At 56.6% G+C, this 27,470-nt stretch overlaps 1 protein-coding gene across 28 annotated transcripts in view; it reads right to left on the bottom strand.

Annotated features, from left to right (window-relative positions):
- MARK2 (microtubule affinity regulating kinase 2) overlaps nt 1–27,470 on the bottom strand; it is a 105,670-nt gene that overhangs the window by 8,062 nt on the left and 70,138 nt on the right. For 11 of the 28 annotated variants that reach the window (XM_043550803.1, XM_043550800.1, XM_007070322.4 and 8 more), the window contains exons 2-16: nt 19,890–20,069; nt 15,772–15,825; nt 9,459–9,507; nt 8,887–8,952; nt 8,705–8,775; nt 8,223–8,279; nt 7,742–7,978; nt 7,107–7,226; nt 5,935–6,034; nt 5,140–5,252; nt 4,710–4,842; nt 3,759–3,934; nt 3,408–3,505; nt 1,577–1,735; nt 39–290 (exon numbers count right to left, since the gene is read on the bottom strand). In XM_043550803.1, the coding sequence (XP_043406738.1) occupies nt 39–290; nt 1,577–1,735; nt 3,408–3,505; nt 3,759–3,934; nt 4,710–4,842; nt 5,140–5,252; nt 5,935–6,034; nt 7,107–7,226; nt 7,742–7,978; nt 8,223–8,279; nt 8,705–8,775; nt 8,887–8,952; nt 9,459–9,507; nt 15,772–15,825; nt 19,890–20,069 (1,865 nt within the window). Of the gene's footprint in view, nt 1–38; nt 291–1,576; nt 1,736–3,407; nt 3,506–3,758; nt 3,962–4,709; nt 4,843–5,139; nt 5,253–5,934; nt 6,035–7,106; nt 7,227–7,741; nt 7,979–8,222; nt 8,280–8,704; nt 8,776–8,886; nt 8,953–9,458; nt 9,508–15,771; nt 15,826–19,889; nt 20,070–27,470 lie in introns of all 28 variants that reach the window. The other 17 variants (XM_043550796.1, XM_037903833.2, XM_037903826.2 and 14 more) reach the window with 3 other exon arrangements.

Below are 27,470 nucleotides of genomic sequence, written 5' to 3' on the forward strand. Positions count from 1 at the left end.
CGCATAGCACAGACAAACGCAGGCCCCCCCGCTCTCACCTGCGCGAAAACTTGGAGGTGAACTTGCTGAAGATGCTGCCGGAGGCGCCCCTGCGCCCCTGGCTGTTCCCAGAGGGTGAGGCAGGTGGTACGTTGTAGGGGAGGTTCTGCTGGTCCCGGACCTGCCGGAGCTGCCCGGCATGGAAGGTACTGCGGCTGGAGATGCCCCGCGGGAAGTTGGTGCGTTCTGGGATGGCACTGCTGATGTTGTGGGCAGAGGGTGAAGCCACCGGGACCCTCTGGGGGGCAGTGCTGTTGTGGGGGCAGAGATCCAGTCAGGGGGCAGTGCTGGGAGACGTGCCCAGCCCCCCGAGGCTTCCAGTCTCCAGGGGGCACTGATTGCCAGCATCCACTCACTTCCTGACACAGGTGCCACCCTGGTGCCAACCATACACTGGGCACCTACTCCTCTAGGGACCAGATGAATCCAAGAGACTGATGGTGGGGTAACCTGGGGCCAGATCAGAGCTGGCGCCCGCTGGAGAGGAATGGACCTGTACCCCACTCCCCATGCCCCTAAGCAAGCCAGTTCCCCCGACCCTGGGCCAGATCAGAGCTAGTGCCCACTGGAGAGGAATGGACCTCTACCCCACTCCCCATGCCCCTAAGCAAGCCAGTTCCCCCGACCCGGGGCCAGATCAGGGCTGGTGCCCACTGGAGAGGAATGACCCCATATCCCATTCCCTGGCCCCCATGCCAGACAGTCCCTCAGCCAGTCTACACAGCACAAACACCTGTGGCTGGCCTGTGTCTGCTGACTCAGGCTTGCAGGGCTCTGGAACTTGAGCCTGGACGTCTATGCTGCTGTTTTACAGCCCTGCAGCCTGAGTCAGCGGACACAGGCCAGCCGCAGGTGTTTAATTACAGTGTAGACATACCCTTAGTAACAATATTAAGTGAAGCAGACACAGGCAGCTACAAAAGCCACATCAGTCAAGATCCTGCCCCCCACCCCGGCCTCTCCTGCGCAGCGTGGCTCCTTAGTGCCTGGAAGGAGAGGGGAAACAGGGCACTCTTGCATGCATGCAGGAGTGGAGGTGCCAAGGAGGCCAGTTGTCCCAGGGTCTTCATCTCTGGTTGCACAAGGCCTCAGTGGGGACGGTTCCCCGCCAGCTAGATGTGCAGCAGATGGTTATCTCCAGCAGCTGACCCCTGAGGCTCCCCTTGTGGCTGGAGACCACAGATCAGCTGGGGCGCAGAGAGCTAGTGTGTGTGGGGACCCTAGGGAACGGCTAGCAGGGGCTATGTGGAGGGAACGTTAACCCAGGGCTGAGACTCCAGCCCTGCACAGGCTTCCCCCAGTTCTGGCCTCGGGATCATGGGATTAGCTGAGTGGTTGGGTGGGTCCCTGGGCAGCACTGGCTGCAGGGATCACCCGGGCCACCCACCATGGACAAAGATGGGGGTTGCCACCTCTGCTGGGCCCCATGGCCCAGCACCCTCTTGCTCACTCACTTGCAGGCCCAGTGGCCCAGGGAGGGCTGAGCAGGAAGTGAGCGAGGAGCGGACACTAGGGGGCACCCTGCCTGCCTACTTGCCTGGGTCTCTGGGCCTCACAGTTATTTTCAGTGGGGGGCAGCGTGGGCTTGTTGGGGTGCACCGAGGCAGACATGGATTTCTGGTGCTGGCGCGGGCGCGCGGAGCCCACGGCGGCGGAAGCGGAAGCCGTGGAAGCCCTGGACCCCGGAGTGGTTAAACTAGGAAACAAAAGCAGGGGAGAAGCACAGATTTAAAGGGAGGGGAGGGGAAGGGGACGTGAGGCTGTATCCAGAGCTGCACCTGCTCTCAGGGTCTATAGGACTCTCCCACCTACTCTCCTCCACAGTGCTGGGACCTGACGGGTGACTGGGTTGTTCTCCGGGTCCCAGGTCTGGCACTGCCATGTGGCCAAGCAGCATCAACTGCATTTGGCCCACTAGCCACCAGCCCGAGAACCAAGCTTAGTTGGCCCCAGGATCAGGGAACGACTCTCGCTCTGTGCACCCTAAAAGGAAAACCCCACCCCATGAGCCAGCCAGCAGCTCCTGCCCTGGGGCCTGAGTGGAGCCAGTGCCCCCTTGAAGGGAAAGGCTTCAGATCCCATTGAGATCCCAATGCAGATCCCATTCCCCACCACCCTGAGCGAGCCAGTCCCCTGCCCTGCGGCTGGACTGGAGCCAATGCCCTCTAGAAAAGAAAGGCCTCAATATCTCAGTCCCCTAGCCCTGCTATGGCCCCCTTGCCACATTCCCTACAGAGATTTGGGGGTGGGGGCACCCCAGTTTAGTATCTTACAACTTTTCAGGAAGACGTAAGCCCACTCAGGAAGGGAAATACCCAGCCCCCTGTGCTGCCCTAGAGATACAGCCCCATGTTGGCAGAGACAGATCAGGGAGCAAGATATACAATATACAGCCCAGTATATGTGTATATGGGGGAGGGAGGGACACACACTCAGATGCAGAATGGGCAAGGGGCGGGTGCTGATGAAGGTGAGGGGTAAAATAAACGAGATGGGCAGTGGGGTGCAGGTGGGCAAGGAGCCTCTCCCCCAACTGGGGCCCTGCAGCAGTGGGGGATGCTGGGTGCACAATGAACAGGAGCGGAGATGGAGCATCAGCAATGGGAAGGGATGGTGGTGTCCTTCTCCAGATGGGGAACCTTTTGCCGCTCCTCAGTCTGAGCTCAGTAGGGTCTAGAAGCAGCCGGGCACCCAAAGCCCAGTCACCTGGCACTGGAGGGGAACAGCGGGATGTGCAGAGCCCAGTCCCCAGGCACTGGGGGTGCGGGGGACAGCAGGGTGCATAGAGCCCAGTCCCCAGGCACTGCAGGGGCGGGGACAGGGGATGCACAGAGCCCAGTCAGCAGGTATGGGGAAGGGAGAGGGGAACTGGGCATGCGGAACCAGGCACGCGGAGCCCAGAGGCTGTGGGAGTGGGCAGGGTACTGGCCTAGGACTTCCACAGCTGAACGCGCAGAGGGCAGCATGGTATGAGCCAAACCCTGGGGTGGGGGTCTGGCATGACCCCCTTGCCTACTGCCCCTCCCACGCTTGCTACATCTATGAGGGTGGCAAAATGAGCAGCAGTCCCCAGGGAACAGCGAGTTAGCTCCCTTAGGCACTGGAAGGGGAGAGCTGCCAGCTCCCGCATTGCCGTGCCAGGGTCCCTGCTGCCCAGGCAGGAAGCCCCCTCCACTCCTCCTCAGCGCTGGATGCAGTGCGCTCCCTGAAGTGGGGCGCTGTGCAGAGATCGTGGTGTTGCCGAGCCCCAGTGTGGCACAGATGGGAGACAGATGCCCTGGCGGACTCCCAGCATGGCACTCCAAGGCCCCCAGGGATGGGATGTCCCCCATCTAGCCTCCTATCCGGGACTGCCCGGGGAGCCCTACCTGTCCTTGCCATTCTGTATGGAGTTCTGGCCCAGGCTGGTCCGCTCCAGCATGGGGGAATTCCGGCTCCGGTTGGTGCTGGTGGAGAGGACACTGTTCTGTTGGGGGGGACAGACATGGAGTGAATGGGAGGGCGTCTGACACTTGCTACCCCTCACCTCATCCCAGGCCCATCCTGCACAGGGGGAAACTGAGGCACAGAGGTGAAGTGACTCACTCAACTTCCCAGAGCAAGTCTGCAATCAAGCCAGGAATAGAACCCAGGAGTCCTGGCTCCCAGCTCCCCCTGCCCACAACCCATTAGGCCCCCCTCCCTTCCCAGAGCCAGAAACATGACCCAGGAGTCCTGACCGTGGATGGGGTGGGCGTGCTCTTCTTCCTCTCGAGCCCAGTCAGTGGGCTGGCGGGCACTTTGACGGTGCTGCTGGCCTTGCGCCCAGCCTCACGCTCCTCCTCGGGGCGCTTGTTCTCTGCGTTGTTGCTCTGGGTCTTCTTGGAGTATGAAGTGGAGGTGGGGATGGCAGGGACTGCAATGACAGCGACGGGCCTGCGGGCTGAGCATGGGCAGCACCAGATGGACCCCCAGCCCCTGCTGTCTGGCCAGCCAGGGGCCATGGGTCCCCCATGTCCCCACCACGACCCAGGCTGGCCAGGAACCATCCCACTTCAGTACTGTCTCCCGTCTCCCTACTATTGCCACCCACTCAGGGGCCCCAAGCTCTGCTTCAGTGCCCCCACCCAGCACCACTACCTGGCTGGGAACCATTCCCCTCCCTTGCCACTTGCCCCACTTTGCTCTGGCTCTCCCCCATCACCACAGGTACCAGGCTGGCTGCCCTGGACACTCCCGTGCCAGGAGACTAGAGTAGCTTGGTGTTCCTGCTTGCTGATGGATTCCAGCTCCTGCTGCTGAAAGGGGGCTGTGCTGTCACGCGGCCCTGGGACCATGGCCTCAGGGAGGAGGCCAGAGAGAGAGACTGCAGACCCAAGGGGGAGTGGCACCCCAGAGGGGAAACCGCTGCCAGCCATGGGTGAGACCAGGGCCCCCTTTCTCTAGCCCTTCCCACTAGCATAGCTCACAGCATCAGCCTCACTGTTTGTTATCAAAAGGGCTGCCCTGGGTCACATTGCTAGTCCACAGCAGAGCTGTGGACAGAACCCAGGAGACTCCCAGCCTTCCCCGCTGTAACCACTAGACCCATCCCGTAGAGCTAACTGCCAGACTAGCCAGCAGCTTTGCTGTTTTCCCCGGCTCTGAGAGGCTCCAGGTGGCCAGTGGGGCGCTGCCTGGGGGGTACTCACCCTGGTCGCTGAAGCGTCGCTGCTTGGGGTTGGCCGAGACGCTGCGCTGTACCTTGTGTGAGGGGGAGGGGGCGCTACTGTTGGCCAGCTCGGCCTGAGGCCTCGGCTTCAGCGTGATGTTGTCATTGTCCAGCTGGAAGTACAGGAGACAGGCCGGGGTTTCCAGAGAGCTCCAGGGAACGGCAGGGAGCTGGGCAGGGCACGGGTACTGCACCAGCCTTCACTGCCAAAAGCCTGCATTGGCAACAGGCTGGCACCACGGGGATGGCCAGTTCCAGGGCCTCAACCCAATCACTGCCCAGAAAGATCACCGTGGAATCACAAAGGTGTTAGAAAACAGCCCCTACCAGAGTCCAGGGCTGGGACGGCCGGGGAGCAGCTGACAGAGCTGTGTGATTGCTACTGGAGCCCACCTCCCCACAGCACCCACCTCTGAGTTCTTGTATCCCAGCAGCAGGTAAGTGGCCATGACCTCGTTATACTTCTGCCCGACCAGCGAGTCCTGGATCTCCTCCCGTGTGTACCCCATGGAGATCATCAGCTCTGTGGAGAGAGAAACATGCCGTGGTGAGGAGTCCCCCAGGCACAGCCCCACACCCGCCTGGCACAGGTCGGGCACAGGGGGCACCGCTGCTGAGCACAGGGAGATAGCCCACAGCCCCAGTCCAACTGTGCACAGCACCGGGTGACTGACTGTGTAGGTCCCCACTAAGGTGCCTGGGTGATGGGCAGCTGGGGAGGGAGCAGGTCCAGGTGTTTGGCTTAGCTTGTTCTAGCTCCCAGGTGCCACTGAGTAGCTCAGTGCTTCCCATGGCAAAGCTCAAAGCACCTGCTGGCACCAACTGCCCCCTAGCAGCAGGTACTGGGGGGATGACGACACTTTGCAGGGGTCAAACAGGCACAGTAGTTTGATCCAGTGGGGAACAGCCCCTGTGACAGAGCTGGGATTGAACCCAGGCGTCCTGGCTCCCAGCCCCCACTCCCCTCCCAGAGCTGGGAACGGAACACAGGCATCCTGATTCTCAGCTCCCTCTAGTCACGAGAACCCACTGCCTCTTCAGCAGAGCTCCTTGCACCCCGTAGTTATCTCCCGCCCCACTGTGGAGGGGGAAGCCGTGTACACGGGGCGGGGATGGAGAGCACCAAGGGGCCGAGGCACCGGCAGCACCACTGGCTTGTCTGCTCTCTCCAAGCTGCCATGCCCCCAGGCACTCTGGTGCCGTACCTGTCCGCCGTGGGTCCTTGTAGTCAGGGAGGGGCTCCACGTAGGGCTTCAGCTCGTCGTCCTCGTGCCCCACATTCATCCAGCGGTCTTTCATGATTTGCTGCAGTGGAGAGGGGGAGTCAGCAGAGGGATGGGCAGGGGGCACCCGGGGATGCAACATTCACCTCGACCCCCACTGTGCAGCCATTGAAGGAGCCCGCCTCCCCCCAGGTGAGTCAGGCACTCAGTGGGCCCAGTACTGAGAGGGATTTGGGCCTTCCTCAGGAGCATCAAGATACAGGCCACTGCTGGAGAGAGGATCCTAGGCCAGAGGGGCCAATGGGTCTGATTGGGTGGGGCGGGGAGGGATACTGGACTGCACAGGCCCATGGGTCTGACCCCGAGTGGCAGGAACTGGGGGGATGCCAGGCTGGCTGGGCCCATGTGTCTGATCTACGGGGGGTAGGGTGGGCAGCTATACTGAGCTGGCTGGGCACATCGGGAGGAGAGGGAGGGATATATTGAGCTGGCTGGGCCCCATGGACCTGACCCAGAGTGGCAGGGACTGGGGGGATACCAGGCTGTCTGGGTCCCACTGGCCTGGTGACAGAGGTGAATGCTGGGTTGGCTGGGCCCATTGGTTTGATGGGGTGGATGCTGGGCTAGATGGGCCCACTGGCCTGACTGGGGGGCAGCTGCTGTTGAAGATGAGCACTGAGGGAGGCAGGCAGGCTCCTAGGCCATTGCTCCAGCCCCATTCTGCCTCAGTGGGCTGCCTGGGGAGCCGGGAGCCTTCCCCGGAACAAGATAGGGCAGTGGGCCCCGAGTGCAGCCTTCGGATGGGTCTTCGCCCCTGTGCTAGCTCCAGGCTGGGGAAGGGGCATAGCAGAAAGATCAGAGTGCCCTGCTCTAGAGGGGGGTGGGGTAGGCCTGGCAGCAGGAACTCTCTCCTCGTACCAGTGTGCCAGGCGCTCCCACCCTCTCCATAGACTGTTCCCCACAGAGCAGGCCCCACAGCACTGAGGACACACAACTCCCAGCTCCGGTACCAAGCCAGACCCACTCCTCTGGATGCCACGGCAGGGCCTGTGCCTGGTCTGAGAACAGTCCAACTAGCGCAGTGGGAACAGCCAGCTGTGGCAGAGGAGACTCTGCTGGGATGCGCTGGCAGGACCCTCCTGCCCCCCAATCACCTCTAAAGTGCCTCTCTTGCTAGGGTTGAGAATGAGGAATTTCTTCAGCAGGTTCTCACAGTCCGTGGACATGTAGAAGGGGATCCGGTACTTGCCCCGCAAGACCCGTTCCCGCAGTTCCTGGGGGGAAAGGAAGGGTTAGCAGGAGGGCTGGGGGTGGGTGCACGGAGACACATGTGAGCACACACAGACGATGTCCACACACACAAACCCCAAGTCTGTTATGCAAGGAGAGGTGCGGGATGTGATTATCCTCATTAGGCAGATGGGGAAAAAAACCAACAACTTACCAGGGTCAGACAAGTCAGAGAACCAAGAACAGAACCCAGGACTCCTAGCTCCGAGCCCCCCGACTCTAACCACCAGACACTTCGCCCCTACCAGAACAGGGAACAGAACCCAGGAATCGCAGCCCCCTGCTCTACCCACTCCTGTCATAGATCTAGGAACGGAACCAGGAGTCCTGGCTCCCACCCCTACTCGGGGTGCGCACGATGTGTATGCAGGCTCCCAGCATGCCCAGCGCTCCCTCAGTGCATATTGGGGGGGACAGGTGCCAGGGGCTGAATAGGCCTGTCCCATGCGCCATGGGGGAAACTGCCAGTGGCAGAGGTGGGGGTGCCGTGCCCACTCACCTTGAGGTTCTGCCCATCGAAGGGCAACGAGCCACTGACCAGGGTGTACAGGATGACGCCCAGGCTCCAAACGTCCACCTCGGGGCCGTCGTACTTTTTACCCTGGAAGAGCTCGGGCGCAGCATAGGGAGGGCTCCCACAGAACGTGTCCAGCTTGTTCCCGAACGTGAACTCATTGCTGAAGCCAAAGTCGGCGATTTTAATGTTCATGTCGGCATCGAGCAGCAGATTCTCGGCCTGCAGGGTACGAGCAACATGGCAGGGGGGTCACTGCTGCCTGGGCATCCCTCGCAGGGTAGGGAGGAAGGACAGCCAATGGGGCTGTGAGTTGGGATGGAAAGGCATTGACAAAACTGAGGGCGAGTCCCATAGCCAATTGAGGGGAAGGGATCAATGTAGTGGGATTGGCACCTTGAGGGGCAGGGAGCAGATCTGAACAGGGGCTCTAGCAGCACCATGCCCTGCTGAGGGTGTCTCTTACCTTCAAGTCTCTATGTACAATGAACTTCTGGTGACAGTACTGCACAGCAGACACTATCTGGAAGGGAAGAGAAGGACAAGATGCGGGGGGGTCTTCACGACAGAGCTGCCCGTGCAGGGAAGGGGATGCAATCACGCTTCACTATCCACCTATGTCCCCCTCAGCCTCACTGTACAGCTCAAAAGGACAGCTGAGCCCAGCTCCCGCACCTCATGGTATCTGAGCACACTGGCACCACTACAGACTGAGAGATGTGAGTGCCCCCTACACAGCCGCCAAAATTTCCTCTCGCATCCCAGAACTTCACAAGGCTAAAACCAGCTTTGGTCAGACTCTCCTCGGCAGCCTTGGGCATAGCTGGGGATGGCGGGATCGTTGTCTCAGGTGGCCTTTAGCTCAGAGGCCTGTGTGCTAATGCCCACACAATGCCCAGCACCCCTACACCAGGGGTCAGGGCCCGTGTCACCGGGAGCAGAACTAACCTGTCGAAATTTTGCCCTGGCTTCTTTCTCTTTCATTCTTCCATGGGCTACTAAGTAGTCGAACACCTCACCTGCAGGGAGTGACAGAGACATTACACGGAGAAGGGTGTTGGCATGAGCCCCCCAGAAGCCTTTGCTCTGGCTGAGGGCAGGAGGGTGTTATGGGTGCCCCCCCCACCTACCCCCGCTGGCGTACTCCATGACGAGGTACAGCGTCTTCTCCGTCTCTATGACTTCAAATAATTTAACTGCAAGACACAAAGCAGGGGGAAGTGGGCACCCTGTGTAGCTCCAGGCTCTGAGCCCCGCCAGTCCTGGCCCGAGCTGCGGGCTGTGGCAGGCCGGCTGCATCATTGGACTGATGCTCCCCCTGCTGGTGATGGAAGGAGGCTCTCGGGGCCAAACCTGGTGCAGGCACCAACCCACTCACATAACTGGAGTTGTGCCCACTTGAGCATCCAGTGCTGGCATTAGCAGTCGTGCCCGGATCAGTGCTGGGAGCTCTCCAGGTGCCCGCGAACTGCAACCCAGAACTGCCACAACTGCAAAGAGCATGAAATCCAGCTCACCAGGGCTTGGGTATGTGGCTCTCCAGCCCTGAGGGTATAAGCTGTCTGGGGGATTTCACCCTCACCAGCTAGAGCCTGCATTCCCCACTGGGGTGGGCGGGAGCTTGCCCCTGGACGTCCCAGCCATCCCTCTCCCAGCATACGCGCGAGCGTGGGATGGGGACAAGCTGTGTGCACAGTCTCACCTATGTTGGGATGATTCAAAACCTTCATTATTCGCACTTCCCGGAAGAGCTGGAATAAAGCAGAGACAAGAGCATGCAACTGGGGTTAAACAGCAAGGGGGGGCCCAATAATACGAGGCCAGTGTATCCCAAAGGCCCAGACCCCTACTCCAGGGATCACTGCACAGAACCAGGACCCTTGAGACCAGGCTGGAGTGGGGTGGCCAGCCCATATAGCCACCAACCCTATAGACCCATCTGCCTGTCAAAAGCTGAGGATCTCGCAGCACTGTCATAGGAAGCAAAACTGATTTGCCCAAGGCCACACAGGCAGAACAGGGACTGGAACCCAGGAGTCCTGCCTCCCTTCCCCAGTCCCAGGTTTCAGCTCCTAGAGGAGGCTGCTGCACTGCAGAAGGGTCTGAAAGCTATCTTGGAAACGGGAAGCAGAGGGACAGTGCCCCCCAACAGGGCTGCTGAGAGGCTTAGCGTGTGTTTGGACAACACAGCAATTTCATTAAGTGGGAGAGCGTTACCCCTCCCCTGGGGTCAGGTCCGAATCCCCACCAGATTACAAATCTTGTTACTGTAATCCATTAATTAACAAAGCAATCCACTTGTGTGTAACCAGCCGGGGTAACTGAACACTGAGACTGAGCATCCTGTCAGCTTGGCTGGGCTAGGTGGATGCACCCACAACAGAAGAGACACGAGAGCACCTCACACAATTATGCTAATAATCCCTGGCTCTTCTATAGCGCTGCCCAGCCGTAGAGCTCAAAGCGCTTTACAAAGACAGTCACTATCACTATCCCTATTTTACAGACAGGGAAACTGAGGCACAGAGGTCACAGCAGAGCTGGGACTAGAACCCAGAAGTTCTGAGTTACAGGTTAGTGATGTAGCCACTAGGCCACTCTGCCTCAAAGTTAGTCTGACACAGGAGGGTCTCAGCTGCTTAACTCAGAGAAGCAGGGTTCACATTACCTCCTGCCATGCAGAGCAGAGGTACACTAACTCTCTCACCTTCAGGTGGCTGGTCAGGGGCATAAAAGATAAAGAGAGAACCCAGCACAAGCAATTAACCACCAGGAGATTGAGCTTGGACTGGAAACGCAGTCATCTTAGGGGATGCCACTTCATCCAGCACCTTCTGCCACAGAGGAGCCGAGAGCTGCCCCAGGGTAATGATGAAGAAATGCAGCCACCTCTGGTGTGGAGTGAATCAGCTGCCAGTACAGGATTTTGGGGCCTGATCTCTTTTGTGATGGGAAGTGCGGTGCAGAGTAGACAGGGCCTTTGTGTGTGATGCCCCTGCACAGAGGTGGCTGCATGTCAGCATGTGAACACTGGCTCCCTGAAGCATCTGGCTCTGTGGGTGAGCACCAGGTCAAACTGAGCTGCTGCTCTGTGTACCATCAAGGGTTCAAGGGGCAACCGGTTGGGCAATGCTCCAGGGACTGAGAGTTGGAGCAGGCATGGGTCTGAAGGGTTGGCTCCTCTGTATCCTGTCTTGAGCCAGGGCATTGCTGCCTTTTGCTGATGGTGGGGTGGGGCTTGAGGAGTTGTGTCTGTCTGGGAGCCCCACGGCAGATATCCTTTGGAGGGAAGGGGCTGGAGTTGCCCCCTTGCCTTGCGCAACCCACAGGGACAGCACTGCCATGCTGGCATCTGTCCGACTCCTGATCCAGGTGGGTGGGGCCACAGAGGAAGCACTGGCACAGGCCCCAAGCTGAGGCCAGACAGCAAGGCCCCCTGGGTGCTGGGATTTGCCTGGATATGTCAAGGCTTTGGAGGGGACTATGCTTTAAATGCTGCCAGACCATGGGGTATGCTTGGGCTGAGTGCCCAGCCTGGCAGGCGAGCGGGAATGGTTGGGATGTGGGGCTGTGTCCCCCCTTCCACACACAGCTTCCCACCACCTCCTTAGCTCTGTCTTGGGTTGACCCCCCTTCTCCACTTAGCTATCCCCCCCCCCCCCCCCCCGTAGCTCTGCCCGTGGGCTGAGCCCTCGTCCACACATGGGCCCCAGCGCTGTTCTCCCAGCTATCTCTCGGGTAACGATGCCAAGTGTCTGACTAACACTTGCCTCGTTACCAAGGCAACGAGCCACAGACAACCCAGAGATTTCTCCTCCTTCCCTTCACCTCACCTCTTGGCTTGCAGGGACGCCCACTCGGCATCTTCCATGCCCCTGCTCGCTCAGCCTCCGTGTGTGGGGGGAAGGAAGGGGGGGATCTTTTCCTTTCCAGGAGGGTCTGTCAGTTGGGCTAATTTGCGGTCAGTCTCTGGATTCTCAGGCCTTTGCTCAACTTCCTGCGTGACACAGCTGAGTGGATGCGGCCCACTTGCAGCCCACGGGAAAGCAGGCACCGTTGCCCCTTCCTCCCCCGCCTCAGTGGGCCTGCTGTCAGCTACAAACCCTCCCGAACAGGGGAACTGCTTCCCAGCACACAGCATGTGGTCCTACATGGCGCAGGAGAACACTGCGCTGGCGCCTCCGACATCGGCAAGGAGGGCCCAGGGCAGGGCTCTAGGCACATTGGCCGTGGGTCAGTGACAGCTACTGCAGGGACTGTGCTCTGGCCACTGGAGCAGTCAGGGCGCCTGTGAACAGCTTCACGCTCTGGAAAGGAAGTAGAAGCCAAAGGAGAGAGCAGGGGACTGATGAATTTTGTGTATGTACCTCAGTTTCCCTATCGGGGGGGAAGATACCTACCTGCCAGGGAAGATCCCTGAGGGTTTTGGGATGCCATGCTGAGTGCTACCCTGCTCCTGGGCATAAGCCTGGCCGCATTTACCCAGGCCCTGCTACCGTGGGCACGTGCCTTGGGGCCTGGGAACAAAGTGGGGCCCCATCCCAGGCACAGTTTCTGCATCGCGGCTTCCCTTTGGGAATTGGCGGGAACGTGACAGAGTGATTTCCAGGAGAAGCCTCCCCCCCACAGCTGGCAGCGCAGACGCAGCCCACCCCCTTTTCCACATCCCAAAACCACAGCAATTAAACGGTCTATGGGCTCACTAATGACCGTACATGGGAGAGAGCTATAAATACCTCCCCAGCAAACATCTGGAGACTGAGCCAAACTGAAAACTGGCAGCCAGATGTTCAGACACCACGGCTGCTTGCACAGAGCCAGTCACTCCGGATGCCGGACTAATGTTAGCTCAGGATTCACCTGATCCACAAATGCCCCACACTGGCGGGAGCTTGGCCAGGTGTGAAACCCAGGAGCTGTCCACTTGGGTTCTTGCCTGGCCAGGATGCAGTGACATGTATCTCCCACCTTGCCGAGGAATCCTCAACAGCTTCCCAGATGGTCCACTGAGCAGAGAACACACTGCTCCCAGAGATTGGCGCTCGCTCCCGGCTAGCCCGGGACACAGGTGAGCTAGAACACACTGCTCCCAGAGATCGGCGCTTGCTCCCGGCTAGCCCGGGACACGGGTGAGCTATAACACACTGCTCCCAGAGATCGGCGCTTGCTCCCGGCTAGCCCAGGACACAGGTGGGCTAGAACACACTGCTCCCCGCTCCCCAGAGAGCTGCGCTCGCTCCAGGCTAATCTGGGCCACAAGTGAGCCAGTGCTCACTAGATCTTGGTCACCCACTGTGCTACAGGCTAAGACAGCAGCAAGCCTCTCTGTAGGCATTATTCCCCAACTTCCTGCTCTAGGAAGGGGCTCTATTGAGGCTTTACGGCAAAAGGCTTTTCCTCCAGCAACCATCTGTCAGCCCCATCTCCATCTGGGGCTGGGGTACAGCCAAGGACTTAGGGATAGCTTGGGCCAAACAGCACAGAGAGAAACAGGAGGGGATCAGCTCTGCTCTCCACTCATGGCTACAGGGATGTCTCCACCAGCCACTTCAGAGACTCTCAGTGGATGCAGTGGTGCAAACCTCATCGGAACTAGTCAGTGAGGGCACCCCTCCTGTGCTGGCTCGCAAGCCTGGACAGAGCCTTCCAGCAGGACAAGACACGTCTCTCTTCAGAGCTCTAGAGAAAAGCAGTCAGGGCACCAAAAGCCGCATGCACACACACAGGTGCATGCCCTGATACTGCACCAGAAGCCCGATGCTTTACCCACTATGCTACAATGCCCTTCCCACAGGAGAGTTCCCCTCTGCCCTTGGCACATCCCATAAGCCACTGCTCAACACACAGCTGCTCCCCAGGGTCAGGCATTAGGGCTTTGTGCTTAGATTGTAACCTCTCTGGGGTAGGGAACTGTGTCCATCATGCGTCTGTACAGTGCCTGGTGCAGTAGGGCTCTGATCTACCAGAGTCCTCTGCAGGACACCATAGTAAACAATAAGGCAGTGAGCAGCTGGGCTGGTGAGAAACCCCGAGGAAAGAGAGCTTCAGCATCCCCTCCAGCCTCAGCTCCGCCTCAACATGGCCGAGGCTGGGCCCAGTGCACCAAACTGCCTTGTGACTTGGAAGCTCACAGGGCAGGGAGGAGCTAAACGCAGGGCTGGTGCCCATGCAGGAGGCCCAGGGCTGAGCTCATCCTCACCCACTAGACACCCCCTTCCAGGATGTGCCAAAAGCAGAGCCCAGAGCCTACGAGCTGGAGAGGCTGATTCTGGAGGTGGGCAGAGCTCTGTGCTGGTTGCCGGGGATGCGACGGTTGCTATGGCTGGCTTTAGAATTGGGGGGAGGGATTCCTCTGCAGGGTGCTCTGGCTTCCTGGGGGAAGGCGCCACATGCTTATGCCTTGAGCTGGAGAAGTCAGGGACCAACATTCATAGGGGCAGGAGCTGGCAGGGATCACTCCTCCACAGATGGCCAGGTGCATTATGGGGCAGCACACAGATCACCTGGGCCACAGACCCTGGTCTCACATGGCAGGAGGGCGGCTGGAAAGCTCCTGAGCACACATCACCCAGCTCCCTTTATTCAAGTCTGGCTGGGGGGGAAGCCTCTGCTGTACCTAGGGCTGGCATTCCTCTGGCAACAGTGCCCATCCAGTGAGGGGCTCCACATCCTCCACTCCAGCGGGACCCAGCCCATTGTAGGGGGCTTGGTATAACTAGAGGTGGTGCTGGGAAGTGGAATGAAGCCCTGATGAAGATATGGGAGACCTACATCTCGGCGGGGAGGGACACACCAGGGGGTAGTGAGGACCACTGAGGCAAGGTGGCTCCAGGAGATGCATCCTGACATGGGGAGAATGGGATACAAGAGGCCTCATGGTCCAGGCCACGCGCCTGTCCCTCCCTGGGTGCTAACATGACCTGCAAGCTACAGTGGCTGCCAGCTCAGCCGCTTTGCTCAGGTTCTGTTGACAAGGCTGCGTCAGCGGCTGCCAAGCCATGCAGGGCAGCTGGTGTCAGGCTCTGAGTCAAACAGGACACGGAGTAGTCTGGGCACAGAGTGCTGCACCTCCTGCATAGCCTTCTGGTGACCCATGCGGATGGAGGATTGGTGACAGCCTTGGCCATTTGGAGACCGACTCCTGCAGGAGCTGGGGGTTATCTGCTGAGCGGGCAAGAGGAGCAGTCACACCCCAGAGCATGCTGAAGGGATCAGCTGGCGTGAGCTCCCTGCCCCACTCGCTTCCCACAAGCAGAACTGTATTCCTTTTTTTTTTTTTTTTTTTTTTGGGGGGGGGGGGGGGAGGAGGAGGGGGGAATGGGCACAAGGTCAAGCTCCCAGGGCGGGATATTCTGTGCCCACGGGCATTCACACACCCCCATACCACTCTAGGGACCCCATTTATGACTCATCATGACCCTCTGGTGCCAGGCCAAGGCTGACTGACCTCCAGCCCTCAGCAGGATGGAGCATTGGGCACCCCATTGCTTAGCTCTGACCTCATGGGGAACAGCTCTGTAGTGTCACTCATCCAGTACTTCAGGAAGGTAGGCAACATGTAGTCTCTCCCATTCTACTTAGGCAGAGCTGGGAGTAAAACCCAGGAGTCCTGGCTCCCAGCCACCTCCCTGTAACCCACTAGAACCCACTCCCCTCCCAGAGCTGGGGACAGAACCCAGAGCCCGGGACAGAACCCAGAGCCCTAGCTCCCAAGTCCAATAGCTAGAGCAGAAGTACAACATGCCTTGCCAGTTATGCTGGCAAACTGAACCCTTGGAACTCGGTTTTGCTATCCCAGGGGCCCCCATGCTCCCAATCCCCTATACAGGCAGGTGGTTGGACAGTGCAGGGCTCAGAACACAGCACGAGCAGCTGGGCAGAGATGTTACTCTGTTTAATTGCGGAGCATCACCATGACAGTGAAGGGGGTACTAGGGGGGAGGCAGTACTTAGAACACCTCCTGCTGTCAGGGTGCTATGCCCACAGTCTGAACATCCAGAGGCAGGGCCCTTACCTTCTGCAGGCTTGATGAGTTGAGCTGCGTCTTATCAATGATTTTCACAGCCACCTGGATGGGGAGAGAGGGGAGCTCAGTTATCTCTCCCGTAGCGTTGGACAAGCTGGAGCAGAACATGCCCGAGGGAGAATCCTAGGCAGGCGCAAACAAGGATGGAGGCCCCGACAACCCTCAGGCTGGCTGTTCGCTGCTGCCTCTGCTGCCCCGGTTAACGACAATGCGTCTCTGTTCCATCAAGCGCCCCAGCAGGCCCAGCACAGGGATGGCAGCAGGCCAGCGGGCAATTTACAGCCTTGGGAAAACTCAGATTTTAGGGCAGTGTGTGTCAGACAGACTGTGGGGGCCGTTCTTCATCCTGGCTCAAGGACTTGGACCAATCAGGTATGAAGCAGTGACTCTGTGTCACACAAACACGTGGCAGGTTCCTGGAGTCGGGTAGGGAACCTGCAGAAAATTGTGTTCAACTTCGATCCCTTCGAGAGAGCCTGCTGGCTAATCTCAGAGGTGGCAGACAGCTAGCACATCAGCAGGTTCCGGGAGCCGCGTGCGGCAGAGCGCTCCAGAGAGGCCAACGATCTGGGCTGGGATTAGCCGGCTTAACCCAGTAACCCACAACAGGGGGATGGCACTCAGTGATGATGGTGGGGAAGGTATTTCCACCTTCCCTCAGGTACCCAAGCTTGGCTCTCACTGCTTGACAAGCCCTTGCTACCCCACCTGACACTCCTGTCAAGGCTTTATCCACATACATACTCCCCAATTTGTACTCATCCCCTGCGTGAAGCCTTAGATCCATTTGGAAATGGCTGAAGCTAGATCAATCTAAAGCAACCTGGTGCATACATAAGCACTGAGACAGGACCCCTCCAAGACCCAGTAGGACCAGGAAAGGCAAGACACACAGCAGAGTTTCAGCAGGTATCACCCTCGGTCATGATGCTAATCTGGAGCCCACCGGGCCTTGGCAGAGGACAGATGTTGCTCAAACACTTCCTCATGAGCATTAAGCCCTAGGCTGAAAAAGCCTTTACAGCAAACACACCACTGGTTACGAGCTGGCCTGCGCGAGCCACTGGCTATAGCAGCCCCACTGCAAGCCAGCATGTCAGGTAAATACAAGTCTCGCAAAGGAGAGCTATAGCTCCCTGAGCCCCATTGAACTACGATCCAGGGAAAGGACGGCCAGCTGCCACTTCAGCCAACCAGGACCCCCTGGGTAATGCAATCCCCCTTTCCCTCCAGCGGCTCAGTCAGCAATGGGAGGCCAGCAAACCTGCCCCAACACCAACACTTCATCCTCCCTTGGATCCTAAACCCTCTGCTGCGTGCACAGCAGGGAGGAATAGCTTGCTGCCTCCTCTCCCCATTCCCCTCAGAGCCAGGGACACACACAATAACAGAGCCCCAGTGCAGCTATAAAAGCCTGGCTAGCCTAGCAGCACCACAGCCCGCAACCCTGCCAGGCCCCTTTAACTCTTCCCCAAGGTCAGAGTTCAGTGGAGACACTGAAAGGGCTGGAGGGGTTAGGTGGAGAGTCAACAGGCTAAGCCAGGGCTGGACCGGGGCAGCAGGTGTTTGATCATGGATGTTGAAGGCCATTATGGCAAAGGAAGAGAGGGTCAAATGATGGGTTGGATGTGAGGGAGTTAAAACAGACCAAAGAAGAGGCTAAGACCTGTTGGGAGCCAGATCTGTTGGGCTGTGGAACTTTCCCAGGGGATGTAGCGGGAGCCCCATGAGTCAGGACACTTAGACAAGGCACTGGGGACGATCCTGCACTGACTCCCAGGGAAGGATGTGGCTCACTAGGGGGATCCCAGCTAGGTCTCACAGCACTGACCTGCAGTGCTGACCTGGATCAATCCCTCCCACCTGTCTGGACAGGGGTTAATGCTGGGGGGGCAGCATGTGCTGAAGTAGGACAGAGGGAGGGCTTTTCAGAGTCTGGGGAGTTGCCATGAACGCATTCAGCCCCACACCTTCCTGGCTTCTGTGCTTGCTCTTGGGCCCATCCATCAGGATGGGAAAACCCCTCCTCTTCCTGCAGACCCCCCCTTCAGGAAGTATTTCTCCTCCCCCCCCTCAGTGGAAGCCCCTTACTGCCCCTCACACAGACCCTACTGCAGTGGCTGGAGGGGGCGGGTAAGTTAGGCTGGTGCTAACTGAGCTCCAAATCCAGTGCTCTGGGCTGCAGCATAGGCAGGGGCAGGCTGCAAACACAGATGCCCTCCAAGAGCAGCCGTGGTGTTTCAGCAGTGACAATGCTACAAGAGCTGTTGGGAAACAGGCGCTGGCTTCAGGCTGGAGATAACCGGCTTCTTCAGCCTGTGCAAACAGCAGGACCCATGTGAACAAACCGGTATTTCCACACTGCCACCAAGGCTTATTTACAGCCTACAGAGCTGGGAGGCGGGGAAAAGGACGCTCACCCAACGGACTGCCCCTGCCTCTGAGCCCCTGGGAAACTGAATCCAGCTGTACCACTTCTCTGGTATTTTGCTGTGGGAGGGGGGTCTGAAGGGGAAAATGCCCCCATCTGACTGGCTGCCCTTCCCTCTTTCCGCCATCCTGAAGAGACAGCCCAGTAGAGCTGCTGTATGAGGGGCAGGGGGAAGCAGAACCACCCATGAGCTGCTGGGTTCTGTTTGCTCCCTATCTTGGGAAAAACATGGTGGGATGGGGCCTGCTCTGTTCCTGTGAAAAATACATGTGTGCCCCACGAACGAACACCCACATGCCTCCCCAAAGAAGAGGGAACAATGGCACCTGCCCTGGCTCCTGGTGTGGAGCGCTGCCTGGCTGAGCTGCCCATAGGGGCGGGGCCCCAGCCTCCCAAGGAGCCAAGAGAAGGTCTCGATCACTCCCCAGTTTGTTCGCCCCACTCTGGCCCCAGGGCCCTTCCCGAGACCAGGCAGCCCCTTGAGAGGTGCAGCTGGTGGGGGGGGGGAGTTTGAGGGGGGGAGGAGGAGAATGCTGCAGGAGCAGCAGGGCTTAGTCACCCCCCACCCAGCCTGTAAGGCCTGTCCTGGAGGGGTGGGATAGGAAAGCCAGGCAGACAAAAGGCTGGTTTCTTCCACCCACCTGCAGCCCTGCAGAGCAGAGCAGGGTTCTAGCACATTCCCACAAGCACACAAGGCTTTAAGGCAGTGGCATAAACCTGCCTGGCCCCTGGCTAGGATTCAGGGCTGCCTCTGTAACGGCCCAAGTGGCTGCAGCAGAGCCACGTGCTGGGGTGCATCTGTTGCCATCTGCTCCGGAGAGTGGGAGCCTGGGCCGGGTGCCTGGCAGCTTGGCAACGAATGGTACTTGGCATTTCCGAGCACACACGCTTGTTCCGGGTTGGAGGCCTCACAGGCTTGCAAAGTGCTCCAAGCAGGAGGGAGCACAACATGGTGGTTCAAGTGCAGGGCTGAGAGGGTATGTCTACACTGCCGTGAGCCACCCTTGGCTGGCCTATGCCAGCTGACTTAGCTCGGGCTAACGAGCTGATTAAAAGCAGTGTAGATGTTCAGCCTCCGAGCTCTGGTACCCTCCCATCCCACAGAGAGCCCAGCCTGAGACTGAACGTCTACACTGCAATTAAACAGCCCCTTAGCCTGAGACCTGCATGGGCCAGCTGTGGGTTTTTAACTGCAGTGTAGACATACCAGAGAGTCAGGAGACCCGGGTTCTGCCTCCCCTGGTGCTTCAGCTTACCCATTTGTCAGAGGGGGCAACCTCCCCGCGCCTGCCCAGATGTGGTGCAGACTCTGCTCGGCAGCACATCAGACCCTGAAGAAAGGCCAAGGAGGCTTTTACATAGAAGGAAATGGAAGCAGAGATGGAAGGGACTTGCCCGGGGTCACACAGTAGCAAGGCCAGATACTGAGATTCCCCTTGGCTCTAGCCACTAGGCTTGGGGTCACAACAAAATGGTCAGCAGAGGGGATCAAGTCTTAGAGAGATTGTCACGTGGACACTCCATCGTCGCAAGGCACATCCCTCTCCCCATCAACCCCAGCCCCTGGCAGCAACATCTGCCCTGGCCTCTATCCTGTATCCCAGCCTGTGGGCTTGGCCCCACACCCTTTCCATTCACATGCTGCTCCCCCTCCTTCCTGCCAGATAGGTCTCACCTCTTTCCCCGTCAGGACATGGCGTGCCAACTTGACCTTGGCGAAGTTGCCCTTGCCGATGGTCTTGAGCAAGCGGTAGTTCCCTATGTGCGGCTGCTCATCGGTGGAGGTGGCAGAGTTGCGGCCCCGCAGCATGTTGGACTTGCTGCTGGGCTTGGACTCTGTGTGGCCCAGCGCCGGCTGTGGAGACAAACACACAACAACTTAGGCTGAGGGAAGCCACCGAAGGGTCGTGCCCTTCCCCAGCGCCGAACTGAGGCTCAGTGTCCCCACCCCGGCGTGCCCTGCGGGGCCCACTCTGGTATCCAGCTTCTCACCCTGACTGGCAGGACAGAGCCCTCAGGAGACGGGTTAAACCTTTTTGGGCCCTGTCTATGCTCCAGCAAGCATTGCCCAGCCCCTTCTTAGCTGCAGGGGTGGGGATCAGCCACCACTGTCCAGCCTCCCTGGGTCTGAACCCCAATTCCACTGGCCTCGTCTCCACTCCATGCACATGTCAGGCTATGCCATGATGCATTGGGAGGGGGCTCCCTTCCTGATCTCTACTGGGAAGCCAGTGCCCTGAAGCATGAGATGGGAAGACCCTTGCCTCAGCATGTGTTAACTAGGAAGTGGCCTGAAATTCATTCATGCCCTTTTCAATGGGATGTGCTGTGGGATTCAGCACAGGAGGGGCTGAAAGCCAAGCCCAAATGCAAGGTCACCAGGGATCATGAGGAACAACATGCTACTAACCCCTCACCCCCTTGCACACACAGAGACCACACAAAACACACCAGTCAATCTGGTTGGCTGGCAGTAGCCCCAACACGCCTGGAGCGCAGGCCCAGCCCACACTTGCCCGAGAGGAAAGGAATCAACAGATTTCATTGCCACTATAGCCCACCGAGGATTTGGCTGGGGCTGGTGTATGCAGCAGCCCCACTGCTGCCCTCTATGTAGCCCCTTGCGGGAAAGCATTTCATGCTGCTTTGTGGAGGAGCAGGAGCCAGATGGAAAGAGCAGCGTTCTCCTGCAGTCATGGGACACAGATGGGGCAGGGACACCCCTCCACTACCTAGAACAACCCTGCAAACCCCCAAGTGCAGTCCTCCACCCCATAACGAAGGAGGCGCCAGAGTCCCACTACTCATACTGCTGTGCTGTTTGAGGAGGGCTCAATCCTGGGCAAAGTGGGAAGGATTCTCTGGTCTGTATTATACAGGAGGTCAGACCACTTAATCTAAAAGGCCCTTCCAACTTTAAGAGCTCTGCATCGCCGCAAACTCTTTACGCTGGGGATCCTGGCACCAGCCCCATATCAGTAATGCACAATGCTGAGTGTGGATTCCTGGGTAACGCTCTACCCAGGAAGGAAAAACAAACCCAACCCGCAGTGGGCTACCTTCCTTCCTGACGCCAGGGGAGGAGACAGCTTAACCCAGCACATGTAAGACTCACCACAGATCAGCGGCTAAAAGATATCAAGTGTATATCTCGGTGGGATAGATTCTGCCACTACCCTCCTAGACAAATGATCCAGTAATAGCTTCTGCCTCCATTAAGCCTCAGAGCCCCACCAGGGTATTTCCATTTTGCAGGTTGGGGATACTGAGGCACAAATACATCTGTGCAATAACCAGCATTGTGTGTGAAATTTTAGCTCCAGCACCCCTCTCAGAGTTGGTATGAACATTGTCTCCACTTTACAAAGGGGAACGGAGGCAGAAAAGGGTCAGGTGATTTGCCCAAGGTCACACAGCAGGACAGTGACTGAGCTAGGAACAGAACCCAGGAGTCTGGACTTCCAGCTTTCCTTGCTCTAACTCAATCAGCCCCACTTCCCTCCCAGAGCTGGGTATAGAACCCAGGAGTCCGGACTCCCAGTCCTCCACTCTAATGAGGAGGGCCTAGGTTCCATCTCGGGCTCTGACTCCCACCCTCCACAATCCAGACACAGGAATCATTAAATTGCACCCCGTGTTTCTAGGGAAAATAGAGAAGGGAACAGAGCTGGGGAGATGAATGTGAGAAGAGGTTCAAGTCCAGCACTGCTCCCATCCACTCCCCAAGCCAACAGCCACACCTGTTCCCTTACTGCGGGTGTCTAGCCAGGCACTCATGTAACATAAGTACAAAGGCGGAAGAGATCAGAGGAAGCTGCCAAGAAAGCTAAAGTTAAAGGCATGCCTATGCCAAAAGTTAACTTAACCCTTTGGAGGTCAGGCAGGTGCAGTGCCTGGCAGGGCTGCCCTTGCTCTCTGTAAATCAATTATAGGGCTCCCCTGAGAGTTCATTTCCTCTCCACATTCATGGCAATAGGATCCCCACTAGACAACTCAGGAGGGGAGTGGCAAAGTCTGACACTTCCACAGGCTCTTTACGACACAGCCTGGGAGCTACCAGCTCAGACACAGGCAACCTGGCTAGCACTTCCCAAAGCAATGAGCATGTTTTGAGGTTACACAATGAAGTGTCTTCCAGTAAAGGCCGCCAAAGGTTTCCCAGACACTGGAACTGCAGGCCACACAGTACTGGACTCCCTCCCCCTTCACTAGAAACCAGCCTCACAGAGGATTAGACACTTGCACTGCTATGAGTTCAGACATGACCTCCCCCAGCCCCAGTACGCTCACACAGAGTCAGATACTTGGCTGGGTTATGGCGGCTAGGGGCACTGGATAGAAAATGAAGACACTAGGTTGTCTAGTCCTGGCTCTGCCACTGACCTGATGTACTAGTCCCATCCGTTCTGTGCCTCAGTTCCCCCTCCCATCCTTTGTCTATTCCGACAGTGAGCTCTCTGGGACAGGGGCTGACTGTACTGTGTTGAACGTAACATAAGAACGGCCATATTGGGTCAGACCAATGGCCCACCTAGCTCAGTACCCTGTCTTCTGACAGTGGCCAATGCCAGGTGCTTCAGAAGGAACAAACAGAACAGGGTAATCATCAGCTGATCCATCCCCTGTTGTCCACTTCCAGCTTCTGGTAGTTAGAGCCTTAGGACACCCAGAGTGTGGGGTTGCATCCCCGACCATCTTGGCTAATAGTGATTGATGGACTGGTCCTGGAAGCTTACCTAATTCTTTTTTGAATCCTGTTTTTGTTTTGGCCTCCACAACATCCCCTGGCAATGAGTTCCACTGATGGACTGTGCATTGTGTGAAGAAGTACTTCCTTTTGTTTGTTTTTAATTTGCTGCCTATTAATTTCATGTGGTGACCCCTGGTTCTTGTGTTATGGGAAGGGGTAAACAACACTTCCTTATTTACTTTCTCCACACCAGTCATGATTTTATAGACCTCGATCATATTCCCCTTTAGTTGTCTCTTTTCCAAGCTGAACAGACCTAGTCTTTTTAATCTCTCCTCAGACTGAAGTGGTTCCGTCACCTCAATCATTTTTGCCTTTCTCTGTAACTTCTCCAATTCCGATATATCTTTTTTGAGATGGGGCAACCAGAGCTGCACACAGTATTCAAGGTGTGGGCGTACCATGGACTTATATAGCGGCATTCCTTTCTTAATGGTTCTTAACGTTCTGGTAGCTTTTTTGATTGCTGCTGCACATTGAGCAGATGTTTTCAGAGAACTCGCTACAATGACTCCAAGATCTTTCTTGAGTGGTAACAGCTAATTTAGACCCCATCATTTTGTATGTACAGTCAGGATTATGTTTTCCAATGTATATTACTTTGCATTTATCAACATTGAATTTCATCTGTCATTTTGCTGCCCAGTCACTCAGTTTCCTGAGATCCCTTTGTAACTCTTTGCAGTCTGCTTTAGACTTAACTATCTGGAGAAATTTTGTATGATCTGCAAATTTTGCCACTTCGCTGTTTACCCCTTTTTCCAGATCATTTATGAATATGTTGAATAGGACTGGTTCCACTACAGATCCCTGGGGGACACCGCTATTTATCTCTCTCCATTGTGAAAACTGACCATTTATTCCTTCATTTCCTGTCTTTTAACCAATTACCGATCCAGGAGAGGACCTTCCCTCTTATCCCATGACTGTTTACTTTGCTTAAGAGTTTTGGTAACGGACCTTGTCAAAGGCTTTCTGAAAGTCCAAGTTCACTATATCCACTGGATCACCCGTGTCCACATGCTTGTTGACCCCTTCTAAGAATTCTGATAGACTGGTGAGGCATGATTTTCCTTTACAAAAGCTGTGTTGACTCTGTTGTATTTGTGCAGGTGCTGAGGCAGTGCTGTAATGCAAATTCAAAGCAAAGCCCTGCTAAGGATAAGTGGGGGCCATTGCGATTCAGGAATACTGGCCTGAGGTGGAGGAGTTTCAGGCCACATTTTGAGAAAGTCTGAAGTAAGGCTGTGAATCCAGTCACCACGATTCTGAAGGGTCAGTTCAGTAGAAGCAGTTTCTATCTAGGGATATCCCAGTGTTTAGAGCTCTAGCCAGCAAAGCACTCCTTGTGTGAACCCCATTTATACCAACAGAGTTGCACTTTCATCAGTCTATCTAGCTTATTCCAGTCCCCCTCCCCACACTGTGAAACAGTTCTGGTTAAGCCCTATTTGCCAGCACAGCTCTGTGGTTGGGGCTTGCACCTCTTCACACCCCTGACCAACAGAGCTATGCAAGCAGCAGCTCCTAGTGTAGTTTTGGCCTCAGGAGACCCAGGTTCAAGTTCCTGCTCTGCCACAGACTCCCGGGATGATCCTGGGCAAGTCACTTAGAGTGAAGATTTCAGAAGCACCTGAAGTCCCGTTTCCAAAGTGGCCCCTAAGTGCCTGAGTCCAAGGCCTATTCTACACACAGGCTTTGTGCTGATGTAACAGTGTTAGTCGGGGCGTGTGTGATTAGCAATATAATTCTACCAGTACAAGCCCTGGTGTGGATGCAGTTATATAGATATAAAGGCGCCTTTACACCAGGGTAGCTTATTTCTCTTCCTGTATGGAAACAGCTGCACTGGTATAAAGCATCTTTATAGTGCTAGAACTGTCTCTATGTAATGTATTTATATGGCCTCCATCACCACAGTACTGGGTGCCTCACGATCGAATGCATTTCCCTCCCAACCCTCCTGTAAGGCAGGGCAGTGCTGTTATTTCCACGGTACAGATGGGGAACTGAGGCACAGAGAGACGTAGCGACCTGCCCAAAGGTCACCCAGGAAGTCTGTGGCAGAGCAGGGAACTGAACCCAGGTGTCAAGTCCTATGCCAGTGCCCTATTCATTGGGCCATCCTGCCTCCCGAAGTGCAGAGCAGTCACAAAGGGAACCACCCTGTCGATCTTCCGATTCACCTTATCCAACAGGCCTCGTGATTCCATCACCTCCACCAGCAGGGCTGTTCAGCTCTAACAAGACCGGGATAGTTAAACCACTTCAAATTGTGTATAGAAAAAGCCTTTGGGCAAAAATATTCACAAGCACCTAAATCCTATTTTCAAAAGTAATTGGCACAGGTAGGAGCCTAACACTGTGTCTACACTGTGTCACAGTGAGGGCTACAGGGTGTGAATCGCAGAACACACCAGAGCTTCTCACAGTAACGGCCCTGCATGGATGCAGGTGGTGTGAATTAAAAGGTATCCGGTTCGTGTTAAGGTTGACCTCTTTCAGACAGGACTACATTACCGTGAACTAGATACCTTTTCATTCGCGCCAGCAGTGTCCACACAGGGCAGTTAGTACAAGACGCTCGGGTACGCTCTGCGATTCACACCCTGCAGCCCAATGCAGACAAGCCCTAAGTCTCACTGGAAGTCAATAAATTTTAGGAGCCAGTGTTCCTGAGACCATCTTGAAAAGGGAAGTAAGCACTTTTGAACACTTTACCTATGGGCTTTGTGCCCCAATTCGCCGCCTGTAAAATGGGATAAGAGCACTGGCCTGCCCAGCAAGAGTATTGGGAAGAGCTTGGATCCTATGGTGATGGGGTCCAGGTAAGTGCCTTAGACAGAGAGATCTATGCTGTTATAAGCTCCTGTCTTAGGGGAACCTGCTGGCAACTGCATCGACATGGCTTGATCTTGCATCCTAGTTGGGACATGCAAGGATGTTGTTTGTATTTCAGTAGGACCTACCGACAACAAGGAATTGGCACTTCTAGCAGTCACCTGGATTTTGGGAAGGGGAAGAAGGCACTGTAGTGTCTCAATTGTCAGACTGGCATTTGTTGTAGAAAAGGCAATGGTAGGAGAAGCCTTTGCCTGGAGCAGCACAGAGAACCCTGGCAGGGAAGGGAGGGGGTATGTGGGCAATGTGCCGGAGCCGATGCTGCCACGATATGCTTTCATTGTGCTGCCTATAGGATTGCTAGCCATGAGCCCAGGCGAAACCCTCCCGGAATCCCCTCAATCAGCAGGGCTAAGGGTATTCCTCCAGCTGGTCCATCTGGAATAGCTCAGCTCCTCAACCCCACAGAGCAGATCGCAAACAAGAACTACTGCTAGCGGCAATTCCCAGCCAGCCCCAAGATCAGGCTCCTGCAAGAGACAGAACTCATCTAAACCAGGAAGCAGCTGCTGTTTAATTAGCCAGGCAAAGGTTTGCAAACAGACACACACAGGGCCCACCAGCTGCAGAGTTCCCTCCAACCTTCCCTCACCTGAGGTGCAGAAGGAGGCTGCTCCAGACACCCCCGTGGCAGGGAACGGATCCTGCTCCGGGGGGAAGAAGAGCACAGCTTGTTGAGTAGCTTGGAAGAAACACTGCAAGCCCAAAGGGGTTGGCAATACGATCTGAAGTCCTCAGCACTAACAAGCGGGCCCAAGGGGCCCACCCACAGAGCCGCCCCACTGCAGGGGGGAGGAGCACAGTCAGCAGGAGTAACCTCTACGCACACTCTCCACAGTTATTGGTATTGCAGGCGTGCCTAGGAGCCCCAGTCATGGACAGGATCCCACTGTGCATTGTGCTATACAGACACAGCTCAAAGACACAGTCCCTGCCCCACACGGCTTTCAGACTCAGTATAAGGGGCAATTACTTTAATTTCATCATTCAGGCCTGTATCTCTGTAGTATGTGAGTGCCTCACAATCATTTATGGACTCACTCCTCCGGTGGGATAGGGAAGTGTTACCCCCATTTTACCTGAGGGGAAAACTGAGGCAACAAGGCACCATAGCTCTTTGGTGCAGGGACCATCTGTCTATTGTGTGTTTGTACAGCACCTAGGATAATGGGGGTCCTGGTCTGCGACAGGCGCCCCTTGGCCACTATGGTAATACAAAGAAATACAGGGAGTCTGTGGCTGAACCAAGAATGGAACCCAGCAGTCCTGAGGTTTAGTCCAGCCCCCTGCCCACTAGACTACTGTTCCTACCCCACAGTGGGGAGGAGGGGAGTGAGATTCTTCTCAAGTCCAGAAGAATCAGCTGAAGTGAAGTTTGCTTTGGGTATAGAGTTGCTTCTGGACTTAAAAAAATTACCACGTTAGGCCTCCTCCAAATGGTACCCAAGGGCAGTCACGCTTGTTTTAGCTCTGCATCTGCTGGGGATGTTTTCCTCAGCCGCCACTCCCCAGAAAAAATCACCAGCCAACACCACCAAGCTCAGGGCAGCAGGGTCAGACTAGGATACAAGCCCCCAAAACACCTCTTTGGCCACACAATACTGC

This window comes from Chelonia mydas, chromosome 7, assembly GCF_015237465.2.
Source record: "Chelonia mydas isolate rCheMyd1 chromosome 7, rCheMyd1.pri.v2, whole genome shotgun sequence".
In the NCBI taxonomy this organism is placed as follows: Eukaryota; Metazoa; Chordata; order Testudines; family Cheloniidae; genus Chelonia; species Chelonia mydas.